The sequence below is a fragment of the Thermobia domestica genome, chromosome 13 (genome assembly GCF_964235325.1).
Source record: "Thermobia domestica chromosome 13, izTheDome1.hap1.1, whole genome shotgun sequence".
Taxonomy (NCBI): Eukaryota; Metazoa; Arthropoda; class Insecta; order Zygentoma; family Lepismatidae; genus Thermobia; species Thermobia domestica.
The window spans coordinates 10653111-10666904 of record NC_137466.1 but is presented as its reverse complement, the minus strand read 5'-3'; the positions used below and the strand labels follow the sequence as shown (position 1 = coordinate 10666904).

The following is a 13794-nucleotide window of genomic DNA, read 5'->3' as shown; positions in this document are numbered from 1 at the left end:
ATTCATTTAAACATATCTTAATTAATCTACCTTTTTCGGTATTGCAAATTCTGTAAGCATGTTGTACAGCGAGGGACACTTCTAAATGGTACAGCCATATGGAGATTTACGGCTAAGGTGTACCATTTAGAAGTGTCTCCCGCTGTACAATGTTTCCCTCCTACCAGAGTCTAAAGTCAATAATTGATATGCCAGGATGTTGTATTCTCCCATTTCTTTTCAAGTATTAGTCGAATGGTAAATAACTATTCGATAGTTGATCGATTTTACCTAAATCCGGGCTGATAATCTCCAATAATTTCATCTGCGTATGGAGTCAATCTTGCTGATACAATGTTTAAGAGGATTTATTGGATGTTGACAGAAGAGAAATGCCTCGATAATTATTAAATCTGTTTTGCTGCTTTTCTTTTGAACTGGAACAATGATTGATTCTCTTCACTCTTGTGGTAATTCCTCATTGTTCCAGATAATGAGAATGAGTTTGTGTATCTTGCTCTACAATTTTTCCCCTCCAGCTAAAATTAAGTCAACCAGAATTTCGTCTACACCCGAGATGTGTGTATAATTTTTTTAAATAGCGATTTCTATTTCTGTCTGCTTAGGTTCTGGAATATACGCTTATGCTGCATGCATTTCACTTTCTCCACGCCCATTAGTTTTTGGCTATGTGTTAAGCAAGTCGTCAAAGAAATCTGTCCATCTATTTAAGATGCTATCTGTATCAGTGCGAACTGCTCCTTTAGGTTTCTTTAATATATAAGCACAAAGCTGATAACCTTCCTTAAGTTCGTTGATGCATTTATACCGATGGTTGAGCACCAAAAGGGCGTAACTGTCGAATTTTCATATTTTGTGTTAATGCTATGAGGACATGTATAATGGATTGAATTTTCTTGTGCCAAGACGCCTTAATGAAAATCTCTAACCTTGGAACGTTATTCGAAAAAGATATAAAGGTATAACTGAGTTACTAGCATTTGGTTCTGTGCCAGAGAGGCACATGTCCCGAATGTCTTTGTTTTCACTATTATCTTCCAGTTAATTAATTTTAACTTTCAAAAGTCGCGTTTCTTTGTTCTAAAAGTTTTAGAAGTTTTCTGCCAGATGACAATGAAATTTTATGTAGTTATTTCGTTCGGATTTTGTAGCCAACGTTGTTTCTTCTGTTTTCTCTTCTCTGCTACTTTAGTACACTCCTGGTTGAACCATGGTTTGTTACTATGTATTTCTGCATGTCCTAATATTTCTTTTGCTGAAATTTTAATGTTCTTTCTCATTTCAACCAAGTATCTTGAACACTATTGCACTCCGAACCTTCTAAAAACCGATAATCTATTCGACACTTCAATCTGGCTCCCCTCTCACGTTACTCTCCTCTATTTTTTTAAAAAAAATAAAATAAACCGCGCCGTTTTCAGATATTGAATATTTCCTTTATTCAATGATAGTCCTCTCTTACTATCACAATCAACTCCTCTGAACGACCGAACATCAGTTGTGCTAGACTGTTCTTTTCTGTCTACTAAAACATGATCAGTTTGAATATGTGTTTTTCCATCTAATGAAGTCCAAGTATATTTATGAATTTCGCGATGTTGGAATTTTGTAATCTTTACGATAAGGTTACTGGATATTGCACAGTTCACAAGTCTAACGCCGTTGTCACAACCTTCCTTATGCAAACATTTATTCCCTATAATCGGTTTGAAAATACCCTCTCGTCCTACCTTCGCATTGAAACCGCCTAACAGAATTTTCATATGATATTGCAGGAGGTGATCAAATACCCGTTCTATTCTTTCGTAAAAACTGTATTTTTTAAAATCGCCATTCTTATTTTCTGTTGGGGTATGTGCATTTAAAACAATAATATTACACCACCGACCCTTAAGGGAAGTAAAAGAAAATCTATCATTAACAAATTCAACCTATGTAATTGCCTATTGTGAACGGAAAGTCCTGCTTCTAGTTGGTAATTTTTAATTTGTTCCCCGTAAAAGCACGTAAAATTTCCCGACTTGACTCCTCCATTTCCTTCTCATCTAACTTCCCGATATCCCACTAGGTCCAACCTCCATTTCTAAACTCATTTTTTACAAATTTTAACGCGCCTGTCCTATAGGAACTTCTTATATTTCATGTTCCAGATCTCATGTCGATTTTACTTTGCTGAGCTCGTGCCAAGTAATCAGTTCTGATCAGAGGATTCTGCGAACTTATCTGAACAATCCTTTTTTTTTACAGGGTGAGGTTGTTAGCCTCATACCAAATTCTCAAGCTGGATTATCACCCCTTGTCTGTCCGCGACTGCTTACTCAGTATATTCGCAGCTAACCTCTATATCCCAGAGGCCATCTCCTCGATCCACAACCTGAGGACGCGCCGTGCTGTGGTGACAGGAAGACCACATTTTATGGAAATTAATACAGCTATATTTCAGAAATACAACAGGTACTAATTATCCGAACACTGCTTTAAAACACACAGGAACAATCAATATGCTCGGATATATGGATGCATATTAAGACTGTGAAAGCTTCGATGCCGTAAAAATCGTAAATTAGAGACTAGTATCAGTGTAGTATTACATAAATGCATCGTACATTTGACTATCCGAACTATTCTTGATGTATCACATTGTTTCGTTTCATAGATATATAACTTTATAATATTTTTGTAAGTGATTATACTCTTTACCTGTTCTCTGCCAATAGCAACTGTATGAATTCATAATACAAAACTGAAATACAGAAGAATAAAATAAAAAACAATAATGTGATATTTCGCAGGGCATCTTATGTAAAGGGCGCTTGTATTCTTCACAGGTTCTGTACTACCAATCACTATTTGAATTTATTATACAAAGCTCGTATACAGGATAACTAAAACCACTTACCTATAATGTGATGTTTCGTAGGGCGACTTATGTAAAGGGCGCACTGTACCTTTCACGGGTTCTTCGCAAACAGTAACTGTGTGTGTTTATTGTACAGAACTGTGCTATACAGAAGAGTAAATAAAATCGTTCATCTTTGATGTGGTCTCGGAAGGTCGCCTAATGTAAAGGGCACACTGCACCTTTCACGGGTCCTTTACCAATAAAACTGTAAGAATTTATTACTAAAAACTTGTACCTTTATTTATATTGTGATATTCCGGAGGGCGCACCGGGACACGTCCCGGTGTCCCGGTGGGCCAGCACGGGCCTGGTTGTGTTGATTATTGGCTACTCGTTCCTCCCTGCTTAAGCAGCTTGACACTGTTCATTACTTGGGGTTTCGTCTAGCTACTGTAGAGATATCGGATTTCCCTCATATTATTAGTATTCAATATATAAACAAATCAAGAATTAATAACGATTTTATTTTTTATTTTTTCTCTTTCTCTTTATTTTCTGTGGATGATGAGAAACAGTCATAACTTGGAATAATAAGACAGTCAGCAAACATTTCAAAATTCTCTTTAGCAGACGATTCCTCATTCTTCATTCTTGGTAAATTTATGTAACTTATGTAACCTGATGTAACCGAAGTGTTCTGTAACTGTTGACAAATTATTAAATAAGTCGAGAATTCCATTTACCTTGCACTTTCCTGAATCCTTACACGTGGATGTTTTCCGTAATTTCGACGGCCATCTTCCTACTTTGGTTGGTATGAAAACGTCCCAGGACCCGGAAGATGTGAGTAGCACACGAGAAGCGGTGAAGTACACGAGGAGCGAGTGTGAGCAACGGCAGGAGAGATTTATATCAAATCCCACGCCAATTCAATACAGAGACCAAGACATGGAGATGACCAGTCGAGGCCCAGGAACTGAGGTACGGAATACTCATCCAAGATCCTAAACGCCCAAACAACCTTCCTTTCCTTTCTTCCTAAACAGACTCTCGACTCTCTTTTTTTAAATATTTGTTCTTATTTATTTCTACCCACATGCCCTACAAACTAAAAACGCTCGTCGTCTTCTCAGATACCTCTCAATTCTACCAGTGAGCTATATTTTCCAAATTAACGATTATAGTTTCTTTTCTTTCTTAAAAACGACGACGAAAGCATTTCAACCGAATGCACAAGCGTAAGACTACTGTTGCATTCAGTACTAATCATGTTATTATTCCTTAATGCAGAAGCAAACGAACCACCATTAGCGTGAGAGACTTATTAGAGATTACACACTCCGCGTGCGTTGTATTTCTGAGCTTTCCTGCGGATGTCTGTTTTGTGGGGGACAGATTTTTGATCAGAATGTAGCACGTCGCCCGTGTGAGAAGTCTTACCGAAGAAGGATTCGTATCGTCATCTTTTCGTTTGCTTTATACATATGTGCTCTTCAGTCATGGCCGTTGACTCTATCAATGCTTGACTTTCGAATATAATCACATCCTAGAAATGCCACGAAAAATTCGGAGCATTGTTAACGCAGTATCCCAAGTTAATATTTTTTATACAGTTTGTTCTAAATGTGAAAATTTTATTGCCTCTGTTTTGATCACAGACGAGGACATTTCGGATATTAGTCTGTATCTCCTATGTTTAGTATTTACTGCAAAACTAACAGTAGTTAAGTTTGCTCTCGATCACGCGCTTGACTACTTGCTGCTGCGTTGTGTCATTATCTGCACTGATTCAAAAAGAGTTGTCATAAGACTACAGAACGTCTATACTAAACACTCTTTAGTGCAAGATTTTCCTGAGAGATTCCATCAGATACAGCAACAAAACTGTGTTGTTGTCTGCTGTGCTTCGGCACAGTTGCTATTCTGTAAAACGAGCGTGATGTCTTAGGCCACACTGGAACACGCTCTCCCGTGCCCGGAACTACGTAGTTACGTCATTCAATGGATGCGATCTTACTAGTAGTAAGCGGATAACAACCAGAGCAACGGAAATAAACCCGACACAGTAAAAAGTATTTCTGATAATTAGCAGAAGTTGTAACGTACTACTTGTCGAGATGGATTGACCATTCGTCTCCTGAGAACCAGGGGAACGTAACTCCAAAAATGCTGTTTTCGTTTTCTTCATGTTTGGACATAATTTTGAAAGCCTCACTGGTGTAAATATAAAGCAACGCCACTGTTCTTCTTGTCCATCATTTTTTGTAATGTATCTCAAATATCATCTTATTAAAAACACATTTTTCTAAGAAAATAATATTTTTGTCCTCTCGCCTGTAAACCTACGAAAATAGAGTTACGTTCATCTGGTTCTCATGCTTGTGTATCGGTCATTCTACTTTCATTCATTGCTATTTAGTGAGTGGCGGTGATCTTTCATATTGTTAATACTGTATCGTTCCACTGAGTATGCGGCACATTTTTGTAAAATGTCTAGAATACTCGGATCTCAGAAAACGTTTAGGACTAACTAAAAGTTTTAACCAGAAGGATAATGCAGTCTTTCAGTAACTATTCTTACATTTATTGCTGCGATTGAATGGTTATTATGTTCGGAGGAATTTTCTAGATTTATTCTTGTCATAAGTTTGTGTCCTGTTCTTATTTTATGTTTTGCTATTTATTCCTCTAAAGACAAAAGCCATGGAGATTGGATCGGAGCCAAATATGGAAGTAGGAGGGAAGAAAATAGAACAGGAGAACAGTTTTTGATATCTGAGTAGTATTATTAGTGATGATATAAAGTGCAAACATGAAATAAAAGGAAGGATAGGAATGGCGAAAGAGGCCTTTAGAAGGAAGAAAAGTGTTTTGTGGGGCCTTGAATACAGAATTGAGAAAAAGTTTATAAAATGCTTCCTATGAAGTATTGTACTATATTAGGCAGAAACATGAACATTACGCAAAAATGTTTTTTTTTTTAAACACTGGAAGCTTTCGAAATGCGGGTGTGGAGAAAAATGGAGAGCATTAGCTGGGTCGATCGGAAAACGAATGAGAGAAGGGGGAGAAAAGAATAATTTTAGATATTAATGAAAAGAGGAATAGAAAGTGGTTGGGACATTGGCTAAGAAGGAATTGTATCATGTACAGCGTACTAGAGGGCATGGTAGCAGGAAAGAGAGGGAGGGGACGAAGGAGGCGACAATTGATAGACGGTTCCAAAACAGAAAAATCGTACGTGAAGACTAAGGGTTTAGCTGAAGATTGTGGAGGATGGAAGCTTCTCAGTTGCGGCAAATGGCCTGCCAATAATGACAATGATGATGATGATGATAGTAATCCTTTTCGAGATCTCTGTTTTAAATTTGTCTTCTTTGGTTTGTCCTCCCAATTTGTAGATCTTATGTTTGATTTTTACTCTTTTAGAAATGTTATTGTGAATTTTTAATGTGTAGTTCATGCTGTCCAATGGCCTTATCTAGAGATGGCGTGGGTCAATGAAAACCTGACCTACGACACACTGACTCACCACCCATTGTGACCTACGCTGACCTACGACCCACCATGACCCATCACCCAATGTGACCCACTCTGACCTACTATGACCCATGATCCATTCCGTCCTCTCAACTGACTAATGAATTTACACTTCTAATAAAACAAGGCTGTGAAATTATCTGGTGTATGGCAGAGATGGAGTGGGTCAAGTTTTCTGAGTGGGTCAGTGGGTCGTGGTTCAAATGCATGTGACCCACTGCGACCCACCACCCACCATGACCCACTGCGACCCACTACCCGCTATTACCCACTGTGACCCACCACCCACCGTGACCCACTGCGACCCACCGACTCAGTATGATCTACCGACCCTCTCTGCTCACTGTATTGTAGACAGTATCTTCTGAAGACTGGTAAATTTGTCTCCGTTTTACTTTCAAGAACTTCATTTTCCTTCACAAGATTCACTATCACAAGATTCACTAATTTATTCACAAGATTCACTATCAAAGGCGTGGTAGATGAAGTTTCTGTTCTACATGGGTCGACATTGCCAACTGACATGGTCGATATGGAAAAGATGTTGTATGATGATAGAGAGATGATACTTCTTGCTGAGTATTTTAAACCTGACCAAGAAAAATCGTTATCAGATTTAAGTCTAACAAGTAGATTGTCGATGAGAAGTTGCAGAAATCGGGTAGAAGTATTATCAATTTCCACGACAGAGTGGGAATGGGGATTTCCCCTTATGAATTTACAGATGACTGATATTAGAAATAGACTAAGTGCTCAAACATTGTCTAACTTGTTGCTCATCAATGTTAATGGAACACCGCTAGACATGCTCAAAGTGTAGACGAGCTAGTTATTTCTTGGCTGAAGGATGGACATCCTTCCACTGCGGATGATTTACCGCCAAAAGTTACCAACAGGAAATAAATCCGATTTCAGATTTGTTTTAAGGTGGAAAATTACGAGTTACGGAAAATGTATACTTGTATTACTACTGGCTTATTTGTGTTATTCAACTTTGTACCTAATTTTTAGTAAGTCTCTTCTTTGCTTTAGGTAAACTACTTTGAATAAATATTCATAATAATTGCAATTATGCATATTTGTAACTTAAATTTAACGCGGTGTTTTAGTGATTACACAAATTACAGATTATGAGCATACTTTATGGAAATGCTCTCACATAGGGTACCCGAGCACCTTTATACCTTATGAACAACTGATTTTTCAAGTCTTTTGTGAGAAAAATACTGTGAACTGAGAAATCATAACCTTTTCCATACTGTACAGGGGTATTTTCCTGCGAATAGAAGTTTCTTCTGGAATGCGTTCAGAAATTAATACTTGCAAGAATACTCTCTTAGTACAAGTATATTTTAAGCACACACTAATTTCCCCCACCTCGAACTGTTTCAATTTCCTCACTGACAAACACTTTACCATTTTATATCGCAAAGGTCAGATCCACCGTTATTGTAACAGTGGTGTTTGAGCGATTGACTAGAAATTCAAACTCCGATTAGTGACAATTTCACAGTCTTGTTTTATTACAAGTGTAAACTCTTTAGTCAATTCAGAAGAGACCGTGGATCATGTTCAGAATTGATGACGATGGATTTTGGTGAGTCAGATTTGGACAAAGTGGATGAGAGTGGTTCATGGTGGGAAGAGATGCAAGGGCTCGGAAAAAAACCGGCTTTTTTGAAAAAAAAAAACTCGGTTTTTTCTGCTTCGCTTTTTTGCTTGGGAAATTTTGGGCTTTTTTGAAAATTTTGCTTTAAACTGATAACGCAGACTTTGTTTCGCTTCTCTACAACAACAACAAAAAAACTCATTTAAATAGTGGTTGATGCAGATAATAATATGAAACCTCGAAAATAAACCATGAATTTCAAAAAGATTTTTTTTTAAAATTCTTAACATATTTCCATTATGATTTCCAAAGGGTTAACCAATGTATGTAATAATATTTTAACCTCTTATATACAATAAGTACTTTAAAAAATGATACACAAATAACTAGCAAAATTGTATGTAGTATTTTTACTTCAAAATATCACACACCCTCTTTTTGAAGCAAAATAAAGAAAAACATGAGAGAAATCTGCACATCAAGAGCTTCATTTCGGGTGGTTCTGTACATTCTTGAAATTTTTCAGTTAAGTTTTAACTTTCATATACATTGTATGAATATTTCGAACAAATTTTTCAGTGATTGATCACATACGTAATAATATGTTACCACCTATCAGGTGCTTCGGATCTGCAAAATCGGTAAAGCTCCAAATTCTGTAATGCACTGACTGCTCCTTAAGCTTGTTCAGAATCGAGAAAGTATCGAATTTTCTGTTCATGGATCATATACGTAATAGACGGTTCATCTGAGCGTATGGTTTCCTAGGCTGTAGAATATATAACCACCATCACGGTTTACCCAATGCTGAAGGTTTCTGGATTTTTAACAAAAAAAAATTCGGGTCTAGGTCAAAACCCCCACACTCAAGAAATGTCAAAACGCTCACACGATTGGTCATAACTCCCACACAAATGGACAAATCTCCCAAACGCATGAACGGTCAAAGCCCCCACAGCCAAAATTCCCACACTAAAGAAATGTCAAAACGCCCACACAATCGGTCATAACTCCCACACAAATGGAGAAAACAGCTTCACATAGCAACGGTCATAATCCCCACATAAATGGACAAAACTCCGACATGCAGAAATTGTCACAACTGCCACACAAATGGACAAAAGCCCCACACTCTGGAATGATCGTGATTGCACGTCTTTGTTGCGGCTCTTTATGACGCCTACTTTAGTGTTTCTGTCATTAGAAAACAGTGCAAGAAAACTAGTTGCAACATCAGTTTGAATGGAATAAAAAATGTTATTAAAAAGTACAAGGACAAGACATGCAACCAGGATCATTTCAGAGTGTGGGAGATTTGTCCGATTGTGTGGGTTTTTTGTCTATTTGTGTGGCAGTTGTGACAATTTCTCCATCTGGGAGTTTTCTCCATTTGTGTGGGAGTTATGACCGTTGGAGGTTATGACCGATTACCAGTGTGGGGTTTTGGCTGTGGGAGTTATGACCGTTCGTACATTTGGGAGATTTGACCGTTTGTGTGGAAGTTATGACCGATTGTGTGGGCGTTTTGACATTTCTTGAGTGTGGGAGTTTTGGCTGTGGGGGTTATGACCGTTCGTGTATTTGGGAGATTTGTTCATTTGTCTGGGGGTTATGACCGTTTGTGTGGGCGTTTTTACATTTCTTGAGTGTGGGGGGTTTTGGCTGTGGGAGTTTTTACCTGTTCCTGAAAAAAATCAACATATAGTTACGATACTCTTTTATATAAAAAAGAAAAACTATGGAATACATTTAAAAAGAGTGGAAAAATTAATCACTTTTCCAATTCACAAGAAAGGCGACAAATTTGAATGTAATAATTATCGAGGCATTTCTCTTAACATTCTATTAATAAGATTGACCCCATACGCAGATGAAATTATTAGATATCATCAGTGTGAATTTAGTCGAAATCGACAAGATATTTACCATTCGACAAATACTCGAAAAGAAATGGGCATATATTACCCAGTACATCAACTGTTTATTGATTTTAGAAAGGCTTACAACTCGGTAAGGAGGGAAACATTGCACATCATTCTTACAGAATTTGGAATACCGAAAAAGCTAGATTTATTAAGTGTTTAAATGAATTCCAGAGTAAAGTCCGAGTAGAAAAATGCGAGCTTCCACGTCGAGATTGGCCTGAAACAAGGATATGCATTATCGCCGTTATTATTCAGCTTTGTTCCGGAGTACGCTATAAGAAAAATTAAAGATAGGAACCAGGGCCTAGAGTTGAATGGTATTCACCAGGTTATGGTGTATGCTGATGATGTAAATCTGATAGAACAATCGAAAGAAATGCAGAGGCCTTATTAAACGCTTGCAGGGACATGAGTAAATGCAGAGAAATCTAAATACAAGGAAGTTACGGCAAATAATGAATGCGCTAAAATATCAATTAAAACTTTCGACACAGTGGATACTTTCAAATATCTTGGACCAGTATTACCAGACCAAAATCATGCCCACAAAGAAATTAAATGTCGACTAAAATCAGGAAATTCTTGTTATTATTCAGTTCAAAATATTTTCTCGTCGCGAATTCTGTCAAGGAATTTAAAGCTTAAAATATATAAAATGATAATCATGCCTGTTATGCTTTATGGTTGTGAAACATGGTCGCTTACGCTGAGGGAAGAACGCAGTCTGAAATTATTTGAGAATAAAATTCTGAGACGAATATTTGGACCCAAGAGGAACGGAAATGGGGAATGGCAGAAACTTCATAAAGAGGAACTAAATAATTTATACGGTTTACCAAACATCGTTAGAGTCATCAAGTCTAGGAGGCTCAGGTGAGCAGGTCATGTAGCCAGAATGGAAGAAAGGAGTGTAATATACCATTACAGTTGAAAGTAATGGCAATTTTCTTTTTTTATGCACCCTGTACCTAGTAATTTTTTTTTTAATTCAATTTCGGTTTAGTTACACAATTTATTTACTCTCTCTACTTCGAATTAAATATAATGAACCCAAAGGTTTCGTTAGTAACCATATTCCCACTGTATAATATATTTATTTATATTTTGATTAAGTGTAAATCCCATTTCCGGATATATAATTTGAATAGTTACAAGGTTTACCATTCTGACGTCATACCGAAACATAGTTCCGTTATTGGATATAAATTTCCTTAATTTCAGACCAATGTAGATTTTGGCCAGGTACCTAATCTTTCCCTCACCCCCTCTCACTAGTCCATAGTCACTTTCAGATCCGGTTATATCTGGATTTGCCAAATTTCTATTTGCTTTGTAATTTCCGCGGCTAAAGTTTTCGTTCTGATTGGAGGAATTCTCCTACCTCTGGCTTTTTCGGCGCAATATTATCAGAACAATTGAAGACACCTTACAAGGAGCAGCTTGTGAATTTTGTGCTACATATTTTTCGGGAAGAATTCCAATTTCCAAGGACAACTAAGGTAACATATAATGTAATTCAATAGTTAAAGATTTACAACGGAATAGGAGCCCGGAAAATCCACAAATTTTGGTAAAGAAGCTGCAATTCAGTGAAATAACAAATTCCAGTTCTGTTTACTAGGAAGCCATGTTTGCTGCCTATCGAGAATAGACAACAGTGAAAGAGTGACTTTATTTTTTTTTATTTCAAACTCAAGTAGGGATTAGGGAAATTACGACCTGTTAGTGCATGTTGTTCGTGTATTAAGTAGAAGTGACTTTTTATTATTTATTCAGTAATCGCATGTACGTAGGTTTGATGGTTGTAAAGTGAATAATCATAATGGCAGCTTAAGTTAGCTTAAAAGGGCTCCTATCCCCTTTTCCAAATTGAACCGGTTCTAGCGGGGGAATGGGTTAGCTATTGTTCGTTTTAGGGCCTTTTCCCCTTTCAGGGGAAGGGTCCCTCCATAAACCTCGTTAAGGTGCCCCCAGGGCATCAATTTTTGGCAATCATTATGTAAACAATTGGTCAGGTCAATTAGACCTAGTGTTACTTTTCTCATTTTTGACCCCTTTTAAATTAAATAGAGCCGACTGTATATATCGACGAGGGAGTAATGTATTTTAAATTTAATGTGTTAGGTTATTTTCGTCAACATGCATGTAACTAAATGGTGCATGTTTAGTTTAGTTAGTTGTCTTTATGTATAGTACTAACAGTGGTGTATGTAGTTAGTAGTTTTGTGTGAGTGTGTGAATTTTCGATTTGGACAGTGTATAAATATGCTTTAATTTAGTACCATTTTTCTAACATAAATAAACCAGAGTAAATATTAAATTTCTGATTAATGAGTACAAGTATACATTTCAGTACACGGTAAATTATGCCTCCACTACAGCGCCATAGCGTCAGTTTTCGGTAGTCAATTGTTTGTTGACAGTACGACATCGCATGACTTAGTGATTTAGATTGTTTGATTTTGGACAGTTATTCTCAAATTACTTCCCGTGGACATGGTTTTCGGTTCGGATGAGTATACCTTCGTATAAAATAGCATGAGATCTTACTGTACTGAAAATTTCAACTTGCTAGGTCCAGTAGTTAATGAATAATCCGCTGAAATAAAGAACACCTATTTTCTTAATAGAAGTAAAGCCCATATGCTGTTACTGTTTGTTTGAAAATGTAATATTAAATTCTCTTTTCCCGTGGCTGTAGAAAATTCCATTGTTGCTTCAGTTTTATCAACAAATCAGAAATAGATTAATCGTTGACAATTTAACTTTCCGTAAATACATGTATGATTTTTTTTTTAAACCTGCAAGGTAAATACAATTTGGGTGCTTCGAAATAAAGAGTACGTGGTTCGATGAATGTGATCGTGTGGTGGTTTGAGCGTGATAGATTGTGATAGTTATATATATATATATTTATTACTGCGTAACGTAAATATGTGTATGGCCTGCGTGTAAAATGTACGAAATAGGGTGTTTATAAAATATTACTTCGTGCGAAAATTAGTAGATAATGAATGAATGTAATGATATGTTAATAATATGATATATAATATGAATGAAATGATGACCCCTATATTTAAATGGATAGGCCTAGTGAATTTTATATAGTGAAAATATGAATATGTTTACGAAGAAAGAAAGAAAAAAAAATCTCTCGCGTTTTGACTTCCACACCAGTGCATTCATCCAACCGAGTTTGCTACTTGGATAGTAAATTATAGTTGGGAATTGTGTGTTACTTTGCATTTATGTACCTCCTAACAACAGCCCCAGATCTTAAGCCTTTCAATAGATAGAGTAGCATCATGTGGGAATTACTTCTAAAGGTTGACAGAAATGATAATTAAGAAAACCAACTGCTATATCCTGTGATCATCGAAAAGTACAGGTTTCGGTCATTTGTACCTTTAGCATTCATTGCCTCTCCGAGATTTTTTTTTTCTCGTTGCTTACCTTATTTATTTATTGTGCAGTGTTCATATAACTCAGTTCGGACTATCCGATTAAATTAACTGCTACTAAATTAATATTTATGTTATAGCGTACCCGGATGTCGACCCCTAGTCCCCTTAAGTATTTTTCATGTCTTTTCTTAGTTTAATTAGATGAGGGAAATTAACGACGTCCCAGACGGTGGCATGTCTGCGCTGGGTAGCCATCGGTGATGTTTCGGTAATTGAAGTCACCGATCCAAAATTCAGTTTATTTAATTTTTTTTTATTTTGGCAAATTCTCGTTAGGGATATCTTAGCTATTACTCTAATTTCATCCCTATTCTGGAATCTTCTAGTTTCCAAGAGGTCGGATGATTTTTTTTTCTTTTCTTGAAATTCTAAATTAGCGCCTTCTCTAACCTTCCGGACGATTTCCGGGAACCT

The 13794-nt window shown here is 36.8% G+C and overlaps 1 protein-coding gene across 1 annotated transcript in view; it reads left to right on the top strand.

Moving 5' to 3' along the window:
- Positions 1 to 3658: 3658 nt before the first annotated feature.
- Positions 3659 to 13794, top strand: part of LOC145667491 (uncharacterized) — a 129415-nt gene continuing 119279 nt past the window's right edge. Inside the window, exon 1 of the mRNA XM_081734968.1 lies at positions 3659 to 3823. Within this exon, the coding sequence (XP_081591094.1) occupies positions 3659 to 3823 (165 nt within the window). The remainder of the gene's footprint in view (positions 3824 to 13794) is intronic.